General features: G+C 40.5%; 1 protein-coding gene across 2 annotated transcripts in view; it reads left to right on the forward strand.

Annotated features, from left to right (window-relative positions):
* alx4a (ALX homeobox 4a) overlaps positions 1-18,212 on the forward strand; it is a 43,074-nt gene that overhangs the window by 21,286 nt on the left and 3,576 nt on the right. The window contains exons 2-4 of one of the 2 annotated variants that reach the window (XR_009656646.1): positions 493-806; positions 7,298-7,426; positions 13,847-14,306. Coding sequence is in view for 1 of the 2 variants with exons in the window: in XM_060940791.1 (XP_060796774.1) it covers positions 493-806; positions 7,298-7,426; positions 13,847-14,164 (761 nt within the window). In the remaining variant the exon portion in view is untranslated. Of the gene's footprint in view, positions 1-492; positions 807-7,297; positions 7,427-13,846; positions 17,505-18,212 lie in introns of those variants that run through there. The other variant, XM_060940791.1, reaches the window with a different exon arrangement.

Below are 18,212 nucleotides of genomic sequence, written 5' to 3' on the forward strand. Positions count from 1 at the left end.
ATGGAAATTTTAAGAGTTGCACAGCAGGACAAACAAAGAACCCTTATTTTGTGAAAAAACAAGGAACAAAAGTATAGAAATTGTAGAGTTAATACAGAAAGGAAATGCCTGAAGAACCCCTTTTCTAAGAGAATATGTTGCATTTTCTTATCTTGGCCACTGAAGTTGTTGGTTTGTTATTTCAATTTTCACCTTTTCTACAAATTTCTCCAAAAGTTGTAAAACTAATGCACTGTTTGGGTTCAAGCCAAATGGCCCGTGTTTACCAGAGATTCACACAATGGAATTATATGAGAAAATAACAGTGGATGAGATGAATTTCTATATCTTTAAAATCATCTATATGTATAGATATTGCAAAAAATTTAAATTTTTATGAAAAAAGTTCTAAAACTCCATTGCTTATTCCCTCCAAGGGGTGAACATACTTCAGCTCCAATCCCACAGTTCTAAACCATCTCTCTTTCTCCCTCTCTCGACTTATATTTCCAGGTAAAGACACTACAGGGTTGACCGACTCGGAGCTGCCGGCGAACACCGACCCCACAGGGATGGATGGTAGCTACCTCAGCGTGAAGGATCCAGGAGCCAAGGTTCCTCAAGACAGACCCAGCTCTGAGCTTACCTCTCCTCTGGACAAAGGTGAAGGAGAGAGCAACAAGGGCAAGAAAAGACGCAACCGCACCACCTTCACGAGCTATCAGCTGGAAGAGCTAGAGAAAGTCTTCCAAAAGACGCACTACCCGGATGTGTACGCTCGAGAACAGCTGGCACTCAGGACGGACCTCACGGAGGCTCGAGTGCAGGTAAAATCCATGTCACGCTCCTCCTTTAAGTATACACTCAACACCAGAACTGATCATCTCAACATGGACCTCTGTACTACAGTTAATCTACAAAACAATTCACTCAACCCCAACCGAATCAGGGTCAGCGGTTTTATTTACTACCAAGTCTACAAGTTTTCACCTCCATTGACATGTTACATAACATTACAGGCATTTAGCAGACGCTCTTATCCAGAGCAACATACAACACACCCAGAGCAGCCTGGGGAGCAGTTGGGGGTTAGGTGTCTTGCTCAAGGGCATTTTAGCCATCCCTGCTGGTCCAGGGAATCAAACCTTTCGGTTCCAAAGCCGCTTCTCTAACCATTAGGCCATGTGAACAAAACCCATTGTTCAAGATTAATGGTTTTATCTCAAAAGTGGCTAATGACTTGCAATTACTGGAAAAAAAAAATCAGATGTTCACTTTAAGGCCATCAAGTTAACAGAGAATCAGGAAAAGCTTCAACTTTCAGCATAAAAAGACATCACTGTTGAGAGAAATTGCTTTTAACAGTAAAAATTGTGATTCAGAAATAGAAAATAACACAGAGACATGTCCATGAAAAAAGTTGTTATAGGCAACTGGAAAACGCATTTATTTCTCATTCTGAAATATTTGTTTTTCCCCCCACTATTAATATCTAAATAGAATTTTTTTTGAACATCTGTGAAACGGTATTCCCATTAAAGGTAGACTGCCTTTCAGATTTTTCAAGTGTAGGTCATAAAAAGAATTTTCCCGACACCCAATTATTTTTGTTTTGTGGACTGAAAGCTACTGAATTCGAATCACAGACTTCCAATTTTATTACTTTTTTTTTTAAATAGAACAATTAATGAGTTTATCTCCACGTGGCCCTAAATTCTCCGCTATTTTTTCCTGCTTCACCATGACCCAATTCAAGATACTACGTCATGCATCACATGGTGGGCTTTCCCCGTTCGTGCAAGGCATTGTGGGACACAAATTTGAAACAGGAGAGAAAAATGGAGGACGTGAGTGTGCGAATGAAACGTGAAAGAGCGACTACAGTAACGGAAAGAAAGCGAGAAGAAAAGACGTTACGTTATATACGAAGGAAAGGAAACGCAGGACCAAACTAATAAATATTGGCGCTCAGCGAGCACCTCGGTGTGATCAGCTGTTCGTTTAGCGACAGAATGATGGAACTGTCAGTGCACGCTCAAAGGGAAACCTGCACCTTCCGTCTGCTTGACTGCGCGAAGTGAGCGATTTCATGCACATTATTTGCTTTAATCCGCTCAAATTAAATAACTTCCCAGCCACAGAATGGCCTGATATTTTGTGAAATATTACAGAAATAAACAGATATCACAATCACCGCATTTCAGACGGAACTAAATTTCACTGATTTTATGAAATCGAAAGGCCGTCTAGCTTTAAATATTCTCAAAGTTCGGTTTTATAAACTCAAACAAGGGTGTGCAAACTTTTGTAACAGATCATCAAGTTGGGTTTTTGGCTTTATAAATTTTATTATATTCAATTTTTCCATTCTGTAAATTCACAGTAAGGGTGTGCAAACTTTTGGACTTGCAAACTATTTCAAACTAATTCTTTGCTACAAACTGCACATCAGTGGACATGATCATCAAACTGAATTTCATGAAGTTCTTCAAATTTAATATTTAGTTTTATAATTTCAAGCTTTTGCATGTAACTGTACACATTAATCGTTTCCTACAAACACTTCATCAAGGAAAACACCATCACGACTGAGGCCTTGGAGTGGGCAATAATGGGTTAATTTTAGAAGTGTATGTTTATATTCCACTGAACCTGTGAGACAAATTTAATACCAAAATATTGCTTTAACTTTGCTTAGAACTTGAGAGTTAAAATTATGTCTGAATACGTTTTTCAAATCTGAATAAAGCTTTTCCGAAATGCGAGGTTATGAAGAGGACCAGCGAGAATAAACACAGACGAGAAAACTCTGAAAACCTTGGATTCAGATGTCCAAATCCATATGTGTGAAGCAAAGGGGGGTAAAAGGGACAACGTGTACACAGCGCTCGGTGTCAGGTTTCACCCACGGCCTTCACCAGAACCTCTGAATTACGTATCTAGGTCTGGAAAAATCCAGAACCCGTGACCCTCTGATCCCCCCCTTTCATATTTGCATATAATCCTTCCAGGACCACGGCTACATTCCAGCGCTGAGTGACACACATGGAGAACCCACTTCACCCAATAGCACGTGCACACTTGACTAAGAACCCTGGGATTTAAACTGTTTGTTTTTCATTAACGTACTGCTCGGGAAGGAATGTGTCCCTCCCTCCTCTCGGGGCTGGGTGAGAGAACCTCGCTGGAGGCTTTGGATGTGCCGAAGTTCAGTCGTAACCTTCAACCTCGTCTCGGTTACTCGGATAAAACACAGATACACTTTTAGTTAGTAAGCGTAAGAAAGAAAGATGGTCATGCGTGTATGTGCAGCGACTACAATCCTGCACATGTCTCAAATGAATAATAACAAAAATATCATGTTGTAAATATAAAGATAAGATACATTACCATTAAAAACGCAATATATTCATGGAAAAAATCCAAAAGGCATATAAAATGTTTAGTTTTCATGAAGAAATTCAATTCAAATGTTCACTGAATCTCAAAAGTGCCAGCACTTGTGGTTTGCTTCTCCTACCAGAACACAAGGTTAGCTCGATGCCCGAGGTCAAAGGTTAAGTGCTTTAATAACCTGCACCTCATCCTGACAACCCGCAGTTTCATATGACAGGATTATTTGAAATGGAAATAAAAATGTCATGGAAAGAAAAGCGCACAGAGAGCTGGCCAAATCGCTTGGCTGAGTTCGTTCACAATTAGCAGTCAGTTATGTCTGTAAAATACTGACACGATTTACTGCACGCCCTCATAAACCAGGCCTGATTTTCTGAGTAAATGTGTACATGATGTGATAAATAAACAAAAATGCTGCCATGCTATAAAACCTGAGCTAACCCACAGAGCTGTATATTTGTCTTGCTTGCACACAAAATAATTTTCTTTAAAAAAAAAAAACTAAAAAAGGTGAAGTTGAGTGACAGCAGAAGCAGACGATCAATCCTCAAAGCCGCTCATGACTTCAAAGCTGATCTTTCCCCTCTTTCCGCTGGGCTGAGTTTAGTGTTTCTGTTCGCTCTCCTCCAGCGCTGGAACATAAATAAAGCTCCGTAATAAGCGTCTAAGTGGCTTTAGCTGTCAACGTCTTTACCAATTACTGTGTCGTTACCACGTGTGTTAAACATACAAAAATGTATATATTTTTTGCCTCGCAACAAGCCACTGAACAAGTTAAAAAAAAATAGTACACAAAAGGAGGAAAGTCCATGGGACAGAGACAGGAAAAGAGAAGACATTTTTAAAGTGAACTCTGCTCTCTAACAATCCTCCCTCAAAGCTTTGGCCTCTCGGTCTCTCTGGTACAAAGGCAGGCTTTTTTGGTGAGAGCAGAAACCCTACACGCCTCTGACTTGGCTCGCGTGTTCGAGTTCAGAAAGACGAGAGCAGAGGAGCGAGGGAATACGTCCACCTTTTCTCGTCGGCACGCCTCTCCGGGGTTGGAGGAGCAGCGTCGGAAAGCCGGGGGGCTTAGGCATCAGGAAATTAAACATAAAATGAAAACAAGCTCGGGTTTGAAATGATCCCCATCTCGCTTTTCTCAATTTCCCAACAGAAGAGTGAAGATAAAACTGAAACGGAGGACAGGAAGAAAACGGGGACAAGTGACATTTTTTCTGCATCGCTGCACAATCCATTACACACACTTCATCTGTCTGTCTGTCGTTTTTTTTTTTTTTTTATATTTTATTGCAACTCCTCAAGTCATATAAACACAAGAAATGCGTGCAAACCTTAAATGACACCATGCTCATTAACCAATTTAAAAAAACACGATTAAAACTGTTTCCTTTTTCCAAATGATGAAGCTGAGCAAATCGTTAAGAGCAATGTGTTGTGCTGTTAAAGGAAAATAATCAACGATGAGTGGTGTGATGAGGCGGAGTCGCTGTTACCAACTTGAAGCTGATCACTTTCGCTTATTATTAGTTGCTGAGTGTTTTAATCCTCTTAAACCACAGCAAGTTGCCAACAATTACAATTTTGTATTATGAAACGATGACGCATCATACTTGATATCCATTTACGGTTGCATTTAATGTTGTGGAAAGTCCAAGAAACGTTATTAATAAACGTTCATTCCTAATGATATACAAATTACTAATCAGAGCTGCTGGAATAGAAAATTCATAATCAACACCTTCCCTTCTGACCAATCAGAATCCAACACAATCGATACGGCGACTGTTTATTCAATCCACGATGAAAAATCCACAATCAGTGCCAGACTTTTGATTACAACTTTCTTTTCAATTAATTAAGTATTAATTTCTGCTAGTTAATAACCATAAACATGTTCATTATGGATTTTGATTAAATGCATGTTAATTCTTAAAAAAAAAAAAAATCAACAGCAACAATGACGAATACAAGTTCTAGTTACTTTGCTGATGTATCGACACTCATTGTTTATTCATGATAAATAATATCATAAGGGAACATTAATCTACAGAACCCGGAGATCTGACATGGCAAAGTGCAATCAGAGTGGCAGCGTGATCAGGTTTCACAGACAGCAGATAACGAGACGACGTCTCTGTTTAGCTGCAGCGGAAAATGCCAGACTTAAACCCATCTGAGACTCGGCCTGTATTTAGATCGCTTTCTCAGCCTTTGATGGTAGTTTAAACATAATAATGTTCTCATAAACAATGCTTTTAGGATCAGTTGTCAGACGTAATTATGGTACACTTTTGTCATGAGACGCTGAGAACGCTGTACTATGCTAGTCTAAGCACAAAAGGAAAGGGGTGAGGGGGTTAAAAAAAAGCGAGGGGGTGGTGGTGGTGTGTGTGTGTGTGTGGGGGGGGGGGGGGCTGCAGGATCGGGATCTGCTAACATTTTGTTTTAGGAACTGATGTGAAATTCTCTCCACATTGTCTGTATTAAGGACCATCCCTCGCTTTTCTCTTTGATTGTCTGTGGAGCTGCGGAATTACAAGAACGGCTTCGTTTCTTTTTCTTTCGCCTGCGTTTTTTTTAATTGCGTGCAAGTTGCATGCACGTGTGGAAACCGAGGGAAAATTGTATGTTGGTGGACCAGAGATTGGCGAGATGATTGGGCCAAATGTTCTTTTCCAGCCCCGAGTTCAAACTCCAAAGGAGCTTTTTCGTCGGGAGGGACAGGGACGACGACGACTGCTTGCAAGTTTCTGATTCGAGAAATTCAGAAATAACAAAAACAACAGGAGACGAAAACATCGGCAAAAAATCACCGGGTGGACGACATGACGAAAATGCAGACATGATGATCCTTGGAAACAGTAGTACGATATGATACAATATGAGATATGTGTGATGATGTACAGGTTTTCGGGATATAAATGAAAAAAAAATTCAGATTAAAACAGAGGAGGGGCATTGTTCAGGTTTTTTTTTTTTGTTCCTTTTTTCAAAACTTGCCAGAAAGATTCACAGGTCATCTGGTGGAGACGAGAGAGACCTCAGGACTGGGAGTCAAAAATTTTGACGCAAGAAAGAAAGAAAGAAAAAAACTGCTTACAAATTAGGCCACACCCACTACTCATAGTTTAAATCCAAACAGATATCTGGAACATGAAACAGATGCTCGCATTAAACGTTTTGCTGCACTGAAAAAGGTCACCAACAAGTTAAACATTTTTTGAAAGATTTAACAAAATTCCATCATCGATGAGAGTGGTTTCGTTCCTAAATTTCTTAAAAACAAATTTACAAAATGTGCGATAGCTTATAAACGTGCACCGTGACACTACCATTAAAAAAAAGAAAAGAAAAAAAAAACCACCACGACACGAATTGTAAAAAAGTCCCAAAAACACCTCGCGTCACTCAACATTCATTCTCAGTCCTGTATCTGTGAAGTGAAATCACACTCACGTTGTTTCACTCAGTTTTTTTTTTTAAACGCATTCTTCCAATCTATCACGAGCGAAGGTGGAGGAGTGACACGGTTCTCCGAGACCTCTGGCCCCGGTGGGTTCCTGCACTCCCCTCTCTACCTCCTGCTGTTACTGATGGCTCCAATAGAGAAAAAAAAGCCTCCGAGGAGGCCTTCGCAATCCGTCATCTCCCACAACATCAAACACTGCGCAGGTCTCACTGAACTATTCTTCCAGGAAGAGATGCTGAAAAATAATACAGCGCTCTGCAACAGCCAAGAGGATTTCTGACAGAACGTTTTGCAACGTCCTGGCTCTCAGCACAGCAAAGTGTTTCTAATCTGTCTCCAAGTTCTCTTTGGGAGTCCAATTTGTGCTGATAATGATCGCATTATTGATTAAACATCATCCAAAAATATAGCTTTTATAACGCGTTTGTTAAATACCTCGCTTTCCTGCAGGTATGGTTCCAGAACCGGAGAGCCAAGTGGAGGAAGAGGGAGCGTTTTGGACAGATGCAGCAGGTCCGAACGCACTTCTCCACCGCCTACGAGCTTCCACTCCTCACTCGGCCGGAGAACTACGCTCAGGTATGGATAACTCTCTCCATGAAAGGAAATGTCACAAGAATTATATATTTATATCATATACACACACAGTGCTGTGCAAAAGTCTTGCCCCCCCCTTTTTTTTCCATCCAAACTTTGTTATAAATTTCTATTTTATGACTTCTACATTATCGAGTCACAACATTACAAAAGCATTTTAGAGTTCCAAACGTTCGGGGGGTCCCAGCACAAAATTAAATGTTACAGAAAAAAAAAATTAAAATGTGTGTATCTGAGCAGCATATTCCATAAGACAGCACTTTTCAGATTGAAAAAGAAAAGGCTACTGGTGCAAAAGTTTTGGGGCAAAATGAAGACGTGAGTGTGACAGTCAAAGTGTCCAGAAGAACTGTGGCTGGTTCTGTAAGATGCTCAGTAAAACCTACAGCTCATTTCCACATAAAACTGCGCTCACTGGACCCGAGACGGATTGCTGTTTTTGGTTTTTTAAAGCAGAGGGTCGTCTCACACCAAATACTGACTTTTCTACACTACCGTTCAAAAGTTTGGGGTCACTTTGAAATGTCCTTATTTTTGAAAGAAAAGCACTGTTCTTTTCAATGCAGATCACTTTAAACTAATCAGAAATCCACTCTATACATTGCTAATGTGGTAAATGACTATTCTAGCTGCAAATGTGTGGTTTTTGGTGCAATATCTCCATAGGTGTATAGAGGCCCATTTCCAGCAACTCTCACTCCAGTGTTCTAATGGTACAATGTGTTTGCTCATTGCCTCAGAAGGCTAATGGAGGATTAGAAAACCCTTGTACAATCATGTTAGCACAGCTGAAAACAGTTGAGCTCTTTAGAGAAGCTATAAAACTGACCTTCCTTTGAGCAGATTGACTTTCTGGAGCATCACATTTGTGGGGTCGATTAAATGCTCAAAATGGCCAGAAAAATGTCTTGACTATATTTTCTATTCATTTTACAACTTATGGTGGGAAATAAAAGTGTGACTTTTCATGGAAAACACAAAATTGTCTGGGTGACCCCAAACTTTTGAACGGTAGTGTATATTGATTTATTCCGGCTTACTGAATACTGTTTATCTTTTTTTTTAAAAAAAACCATTTCATTTCATTATTTTTTAAGCCATTTTTGGTCGACAGCATTTCTTTACATGTGCCTAAGAATGACACAGCACTACTGTATATCTATAATTATTCTCTCAACATTCACTGGATATGAGCAATCGTGTGCTCTGATTGGCTACTCTACTACTAAGATATCAGCTCATATACCGTGAGTAGAGAAAAACAAAATGGCGGAGCGTGTTGCTGAACCAACCGAGGATGAAATAAAAACTCTACTCGAAAACAAAACCACAAAAAAAAGCAACAAAATATGGAATAAAAGTATTTGACGGGAAGAACATATCTTTTTAAAAAATATTTTTCAAGAATTATTATTATCATCATCGCATTTTTCACAAATTGCCCCCGTCATTTTGCCGGTTTGTTTACATTCTAAGCGGAAACGATTTTGCTGGACGTTTTGTATAAAGGTTTTTATTTATCGACTTTGCAAAAATAAAAATGCTCCGTTTCTCAAAACCCAGTCAATGTGGATAGAATAAAACAGTTATTCCACTCAATCTCGGTGCTACGCGCCTCGTCAGCTACCAGCTCATGTATGACTCGATTTCGTGAAATAACTGTTAATTATATAATGGTGTACCACACACTCCTGGAGTGTTTCATTGCGCTTATACAGCTGCAACATGCCAATGATTACACCACACTGGGTTTTAAAAATTTATTTTGTCGATTTACAGTACACAAAAAACAGTCCCAAATATTGACGAAATATAGTCACTATCTTCAAATTATGTTCAACCTCTCTTCTTAGATAAATCCTAATTATGACTATTATTTATTGCAGCCTAGTGTGTATCCCCTGCTGTTGAATTCTGGACTCTGATTGCTCAGAAGGGAAGGTGTTGATTAATTCTCTGTAACAGCAGCTCTGACAGCAACACAGCTACACAATCTATACACAGGTTTATATTCTGCATGTTAACACGCTCCTCCTAATACTTTATCATTTCTGTCGTGACAGCTCATTCACCGGGACTCGTACATTCACGGATTTTAAAAAGAAGTGTGTAATTTTTTGCTATGGTGTAGTTTTTGGTTGGCGTTCAGTGTTTTGTAACGGTCAGAAACAAAGCTGTAACTTTAATAAGTTTTCTGGAGTTTTTCAGTAACGTGTATCTAACAAGCTGCATTTTTTTTGTCTTATTAACTTGAAGACAGAAAAAAAAAAGACTGTTTATTGCTGTTATGACGCAAGTGACACCAGGAATGAACTAGTTCTGTGGAAGAACATAAATTGCAGCTACAATTGGATAAAAATAAATACAACTTGTAATTGTTGCTGGAATAAAACACTTCAGGAAACACTCTTATTGGAAAATAATCATTGTTAGGATGATGGCGTCATGACACCAGCCCATCACTTATTATTTTCCTCTGACAGAAGGACACGGTGTGTGTTATCCCTTCCTCAAGCCGCACTGTGGTATAAATACAGAATAAATAACAGCAGCAGCTCTGCTGATTGTAAACGCCGTGCGGGACTGGAGAAAAGCTCGAGGCTTCTCGTGTCCCAGGAGTCGGGTCAGGATCGGAGGCCGCGGCAGAGCGAGACACGCCCTCACAGGAGAGTGAGAGATTCCCTCGGATTTATTGTGAATCTGCAGGAGAGTGGGAGAGCAGAGGAGGCTCTTCAGGGAGCAGGCCTGCAGCTGTGGAATGCAGCCCGACGCACATCTGGGGCATCTCCCTGAGAGGGCTTTCATCTCTCTCTGCCGAAGCCCTCCCTCAGATCCCCCCTCGCTTCAACACACACACACACAGAGCGCTGCCCTTTCACTTCCCTCCACGCTCCTCCTCTCAGCAGAAAAGACAGATCCAGAGTCACGCTAGGTGTTGAAGAGAAGCACAGACAGACATTCCTCTTCTGAGTGAGGCTGAGAACCTCAAAGTGCCTGATAAATCTCTCAAAAAAAAAAAAAAAGCCCCTGGGACTTGGCGTCACGGCTGAGACGAGACTTCAGACTGAACACACACAACGTGTGCAAAGGTTTAGAAGCAGAAGAATGCTAGAACTAAAGCATGTCGTATACAAACTGCACTTGCAATCGAGTTTCCAGCTTCTGTTCAAGAAACACTTTGTGGTAGAGTTAAACCCTTCAAGGACCAAAGTCGAAAAGTGAGTTTCAGTTCCTCAAATGCATTCGAATATTAAGAATCAAATTAGCATTAGAGTCCATCAGACATTCATTTTTGTACTGTGTAAAAGACAGGAGGAAAACAAATTCCGTAAAGCAGGTTCCACACAGGGTCTTTCAGATGTTCAGGAGTTGTGATGTCATCACATTCACTAGTTATAACGTTTATACGACCCAGCGCTGGTGATGCTAGCTCTCGGCACAGTCCTCGCACTCGTATTATCACAGACTGATCCTGCCCCCTGCTGGCAGGCCACTTTCTCTCCATGAAGTGACCAGGTTCATTTCGCCAAAATGTTCAGGAAAATTATGTTCAGCAAATACTGACTGCAAAATCATCTGAAACTTTCACATTTATCATCTTGCATGGCATCTTCCTCCGTCTCGTAAGAACAGTATCATGCGGACGAACGAGATGTGATCATTTCAATGTCCTGAGGGTCGCTTTTCTCCATTTTGGGACCGTTATCCTCCCTCTTGAGGTAAACAGTGAGGCTCTACGGAAACAGGAAACGGCTGAAAGCGAGGGAGGAGCTTTAACTAATTAGCATAACTATGGAACTGTGTCACACCAAGATAGCGACGCCACCAAGAAAACATCATGACTCTGCATCGACGTCAGAGAGTTATGAGTCACAGGGATGTAATTTGTGGTTGACGTTTGCGAATAGATCCATGAAACAAATACATAGATGAATATTTATATCTTTTCTCTGTTCTTGCTTTTGTGTTCTCGTTTCTTTCTCTTTAAGATCAAAATATTCGGTGTGTAATTCCATACTCGCTACCGTGGAGTCGAGCGCATGCATTCTAAGGCTAAAGATAGCTAAGTGCTAGCTAAAACGATTTAGCTATCTGTACAGAAAAGTGACACGTCATCTAACCTTGCTCCATCTTGCAGTTGCACTCACGAAGCAGGCTTTCCTTTCTTTTCCACTGGAGGGAGAGCCGAGTCCGCCATGTTCACCCACGCCGATTTGTTTTGGTTAAAAGTAGGTCAAACACGCCCTAGGTGATATTGGTCACGTGATATTGTTACTCACTCGCTTCGGCGATCTCTGGAATTGTAAAACGCGGGACGCTTTTTATCTCGGCAAAACATTTACACACAGGATACACAATGTGTGTGTGCAGCAGCGAAACATCTCAAAACTCCTACAGCAGTAGAAATAGAACATTTTACCCAGAATTCAACTTTGCAGTCAGAAACTTTAAACATTCCAGTGTAGGTTTTTGACGTTTGAACACGTAGATATTCTATAAATTCAAATGCAACAGTTCTTGTACGAAATCCTGATGGTGAAACTGCATTACGGTGTTCGAATACCACAGCACGATAATAAACCGACTGAGAAGTCAACCGTGATGTTTAGTCGATGCACACCATCTAATCGTGGATGCTGATTCTGATTTTTAGTCGTAGGTTGGTTTGTTTGTTTTTTTACAAAACATAAATCAGTGTTGAAGCTAGCTAACTTAGCTAATCTTAGTCATGAGGAGATAGTGGTTGCCATAGTAACATGACATTTCGACAGGTTTGGGCACTGTAAATTGAGACTAATCCTGGAATACTGTTCATGTGTCTAATTTGAGCTCGTTAAGTAATCTAACGTTAGTGATTAGTGTGGCACGAGGATCCGCGGGTGTTTCTTAATTTGCATATTTATGAATACGTATTCAGTGGTGCTTGAAAGTTTGTGAACCCTTTAGAATTTTCTATATTTCTACATAAATATGACCTAAAACATCATCAGATTTTCACACGAGTCCTAAAAGTAGATAAAAAGAACCCAGTTAAACAAATGAGACAAAAATATTATACTTGGTCATTTATTTATTGAGGAAAATGATCCAATATTACATATCTGTGAGTGGCAAAAGTATGTGAACCTCTAGGATTAGCAGTTAATTTGAAGGTGAAATTAGAGTCAGGTGTTTTCAATCAATGGGATGACAATCAGGTGTGAGTGGGCACCCTGTTTTATTTAAAGAACAGTCTGATCTTCACAACACATGTTTGTGGAAGTGTATCATGGCACGAACAAAGGAGATTTCTGAGGACCTCAGAAAAAGCGTTGTTGATGCTCATCAGGCTGGAAAAGGTTACAAAACCATCTCTAAAGAGTTTGGACTCCACCAATCCACAGTCAGACAGATTGTGTACAAATGGAGGAAATTCAAGACCATTGTTACCCTCCCCAGGAGTGGTCAACCAACAAAGATCACTCCAAGAGCAAGGCGTGTAATAGTCGGCGAGGTCACAAAGGACCCCAGGGTAACTTCTAAGCAACTGAAGGCCTCTCTCACATTGGTTAACGTTAAATGTTCATGAGTCCACCATCAGGAGAACACTGAACAACAATGGTGCGCATGGCAGGGTTGCAAGGAGAAAGCCACTGCTCTCCAAAAAGAACATTGCTGCTCATCTGCAGTTTGCTAAACATCACGTGGACAAGCCAGAAGGCTATTGGAAAAATGTTTTGTGGACAGATGAGACCAAAATAGAACTTTTTGGTTTAAATGAGAAGCGTTATGTTTGGAGAAAGGAAAACACTGCATTCCAGCATAAGAACCTCATCCCATCTGTGAAACATGGTGGTGGTAGTATCATGGTTTGGGCCTGTTTTGCTGCATCTGGGCCAGGACGGCTTGCCATCATTGATGGAACAATGAATTCTGAATTATACCAGCGAATTCTAAAGGAAAATGTCAGGACATCTGTCCATGAACTGAAATTCCTCCAAGCCGGTGTGCAGGACTGATCAACAGTTACCGCAAACATTTAGTTGCAGTTATTGCTGCACGAGGGGGTCACACCAGGTCCTGAAAGCAAAGGTTCACATACTTTTGCCACTCACAGATATGTAATATTGGATCATTTTCCTCAATAAATAAACGACCAAGTATAATATTTTTGTCTCATTTGTTTAACTGATGGCATTGGTAATGAGAATAAAGGTGGAAAGATGCTTCTGGAACTTTTTGTTGGTCATTTACTGAGTACAGTATTACAATATTATTCTATATAATTTTGGAAAGTACTGAAAGTTATTTGCAAATAATTTCTTGCCCTCTTTCAACTTCGTGTGTCTGAATGACTCATCAGCGAAACGCTGAGCTGTACTAAGACTCACAGTGATGTGTTTTCTTTCCATTGCGTCACAGATCCAGAATCCCTCATGGATCGGAGGGAGCAGTGCAGCGTCCCCGGTGCCAGGCTGCGTCGTTCCGTGTGACTCTGTGACTTCCTGTATGACCCCTCACCCCCACGCTGCGAGCGGAGTGTCCGACTTCCTGGGCGTGCCCAGTCCTGGAGGTCACATGGGACAAAGCCACATGGGAAGTCTGTTCGGGAGTCCAGGCATGAGCCCCGGCATCAACGGATACGATCTGAACATGGACCCTGACCGGAAGTCGTCCAGCATCGCCGCTCTGCGCATGAAAGCCAAGGAACACAGTGCAGCCATCTCCTGGGCCACATGATCACCCAGATGCTCCGGCACGGTCGCTCGTACTGTTCTTTAACAACACAGCGAGAGAAACAAGACGGTGAAGAGGACAAAAACGCGAGCATGGGTGAATCCCAGAGCAACCACGATGCCACGTGTGGCAAAGGACAAAGACGGTGAGGGAGTGGACTGACTCAGAGAACAGAAAACTGATATTATTATTATTATAATTATTGTTTAAAAAAAAAACCATGATGGAAAGAAAACCTCTTAAGCAAGACAATCATTTAAGATCAATCTGATCATCTGAGTAATGAGAATTAACCAAAATGAGTTGTAGTTCGTCTACCAATGAAGGATTTGTAGCTTCTGGGGGGAAAAAAAAACTTCAAAAATGAAACAAAAATAAAAGCAACCCCTGCATTTATCAGAAGAACCTGTAGGTCCTAGTTGTAAAGAGTAACTGTACAGAAACAGGCCTGAGGGTGTCAATATTTTTACTACTTTACAGACAAATCGTTTCCCAAATGTCCAAAAAGGATGACGATCAAAAACATTTACGCTTAATTTAATGCATATTTTTTAAAAAAATCTCAAACACAACTTTCTTTTCCATTTTGGCAAAATTTACACTTACAAATCGTTGAGATCATTCTACATTGCACTGAAGAGTTTTCTTACGTCTAACAGCGGTGTGTGCGTCATGCAGCGAGTCCCGCCGAGCGGAAAGCATTCGTACGCAGTGTGTGATGGTGAGAGAGTGACCCTGGACGTACTCCCGAAGGAACACCAGACAACTTACAGGAAGGCGGATTTGAAAATCGGCTTCACACTTTATGCCTCTCAACCCAACAAAAATTGCACATCGCAGAAGAACAGAGAGAGAGAGCGAGATCGGTGCTGTTGGAACGCACGATTTAATGCACCCTTATCATCAGTGGTAGATTTAGCGACTTGACAGAAGACAGCTGATGACAAAGTTCTGTCAGTGTGAGAGATTTTGGATAATGCAAAAACTGTTGTTACAAAATTAATCTCCAATCCACCAATAGGAGGACAGAAAACCTCCGTGATGGCTACAAATACAGTTCTAGCGACATCATCAACATAATGTGCTAAGCTAATGGACTGAAGAAAAAAAAACCCTCCTTATTACCTCAAGCTCAGTTTGAAGAACGTATGTGTTTAAGCGAGTTTAAATTTCCCGATGACGTACGCAGCATCGTACGCAGACATGCTCTTTAAAACACAGGTCTATCGTAAGCGGATCTTCATCGTACTGTATAATCGTATAATCTGGCACGGCGAACACACATCATTACAGTCTGCTCAAAGAAATCGATGAGATTTTATTCAGGTCCCTAAAGCGTGACGAGGACTAATCTTAACGAAGCACTGAAACGTCATCATGGAAACTTGAAAATAATAAGTTCAATCTGAATTAATCTGAAACATATTTTTGAGACGAGTGGAGACATTACACAAAACTACCGATTCTGTTTACTGTAATTCTGTTGATTTTCAAACAATTGGAAGTCTGCGCTTTTTCCTAGCCCCGTCCACAAGTCGTAACTCAGCTCAGATACACCTCATAGGTGTGGAAATCGCAGCAATGTGGAGGACGATGGGTAATTTGCTTAGTCGTACAACATGGTCTTGTGGAAAGAGCTTTTTTTATTTAAAAAAAAAAAAAGTTTAAGGTGAATCTTCTTCTGGGGAAGCCGTGGCCTAATGGTTAGAGAAGCAGCTTTGGGAACAAAAGGTTGCTGGTTTGATTCCCTGGACCAGCAGGAATGGCTGAAGTGCCCTTCAGCAAGGTACAGTACTTAACCCCCCCAACTGCTGCTCTGGGTGTGCTGTATGTCGCTCTGGATAAGAGCGTTTGCTAAATGCCTGTAATGCAATGCAATGTAACCTCAAGCAAGGGCTCAAAGGTGTAACCCTCCTGATGCTTTTCTTACGTCTTAAAAAAAATCATAATGCATTCCTCTTCTGTGCAGAGTTAGCAATCTGTCACACATTATTAAAAAAAAAGTGCTCAAGCCATTTTCCCCCAATTCATGAGCTCCCAGGTGAGAGGGCTCTAAAAGCAGACCGAAGCTGTACATTAGCAAGTTGATGGGTTTGTTGAAAGATATTACCCGTTTCTACATCTCAATCCAAGTTTATTTTCTCTCCCGGAGAGGATCAGGGCAGGATATTTAACCTGAAGTGACAACGTGTGCTTCTGAGAGCTCGGTCAGGGTTTTTATACAGCAATCGCAATAAAGTCAAACACCATCACGGCTTGGAGAGAGACAGGATTTCTGGAAAGATCATGAATGAAGAGTGTAATTTGACAGTGGTTTGGGACATTAGGCAGAAAAAAAAAAAATCTCACTACACAAACTATAACCTGCTCTCCGTGCCAGATTTTTTCAAATTCAGACTAAAGAAGACATTTTGCTGAAAGACCTCCGGGGCGTTATCGGAGTACATGATCTTCCAGAGCGATGCGGGTAAACATTTAGATGCAGTCCCTCGGAAAATGAGAAATGTTCAGCAGTCCACACACTAATTTGACACCATGTCTCATTCTGGACTTGAGTATCTTTATCATCAGAAATTTTACTCAACACGAGTTAAAAGCGATAACTTTTGAGTCAGAATTCCATCGTAATTTGCTCTGGGGTTTTTTCCTCCCTCCCTTTCTTTCTTCCGGATTCTAGATATAGATCAGTTAAAAACAAATCTGTTTTAAATTTGGGAAGAATCCGATATGTGTTTAAACAGGTCATTTCCAGTTTATAAATGAGAACCATGTTTGGGTCATCTAACAGGGAGGCTTTTCAGAATCCCTGGTTTCCAAACGTCGTGGTTTTTATCGCGTTCGTAAACAGAGATGAGCGATCAGCGCCGGTGTTTAACACTTCCACACTCTCGCTTGAGGTCAAAGTATGAAGTAGATGATACTAAAAGAAAAAGAAAGACAAGGAGAGGAAAGGAAGCATACTCGGTTGAAATGAGTTTACATCCTGATAGGGGCAATTCCATGTAAATGTCAACCTCACCATGCAAAAATAAAGCAGCATGTAATACATCAAAACCACTCCCAGAGATATCACCTAGGCCTGTATTTTACAGATGTGAATAAGTTGAACCAATTTGTAACCAACCTAATATGTCACTGTCAGTCTTTCTTTCTTATAATGTAAAACCCAATCTAAAATCAACTTTGATCATGTACAATTCTATATTATTCCCACAAGCCACAGAAATGTATGCTAAAATCCACAAAACAGCAAAACAATAGCCATCCTAAATATTATTTAAGAACTTTGATAGTTTTAGCTGATATTTAGAGAGTTTTTCAAAGGGTTATGGTGGTTAAACTGCTGATTTTCTAAACATATGCCATGTCTATTTCAGACGCGTCACATCCATAACGGAATTTCGTCGCATCCATAACGCTGACTTTTCCTTCCGAAACTCTGCATGAAATACAAAATATTTTAAACAAAGATTTTTTAATATTCACCTTGGACCCCTCTATCAAATGGATATCTCCATTTCGACATTAGGTTTACAATTTCACAGAGTTTGATAAAAATGTACAGTCACCCAAGAAAAGTGATACTTTTTCTGTCGCATCCATAACGCATCTTTTATTGGCGTTTTCTGGCATGCCCTAGATGTACTATGGGAATTGTTCTTGTTCTATCACTTCTCCAGTATGGTACAGCCTTAAAATATGCAACACCTGTTTAAATACTGGGAGACGATAAAACATGCACCGGGTCATTTGTTGCCATTTTGAGTTCAAGTGTCACGTCCATAACGCTGGAATTGCTCACATATAAGATTTCTCGGTTATGAAATTTCAGATACGTGACTGAAAGGAGACAATAGTGACCTTTTAATCATTAGCTTAGCCATTAACAATTACTTTATAGCGATAAACAAACATATAAACATCAATTAACGCTTCATGTTGACACTTAACTACAGCCATGAACCCTGAACAGATGAGATGCCTGTTTTTAAACATTGTTTTCTTCATTCACATTGATTTTTCCAATAAGCCATGTCGTCAGCTCACTAAT

Source organism: Neoarius graeffei, chromosome 15 (assembly GCF_027579695.1).
Source record: "Neoarius graeffei isolate fNeoGra1 chromosome 15, fNeoGra1.pri, whole genome shotgun sequence".
Lineage (NCBI taxonomy): Eukaryota > Metazoa > Chordata > Actinopteri > Siluriformes > Ariidae > Neoarius > Neoarius graeffei.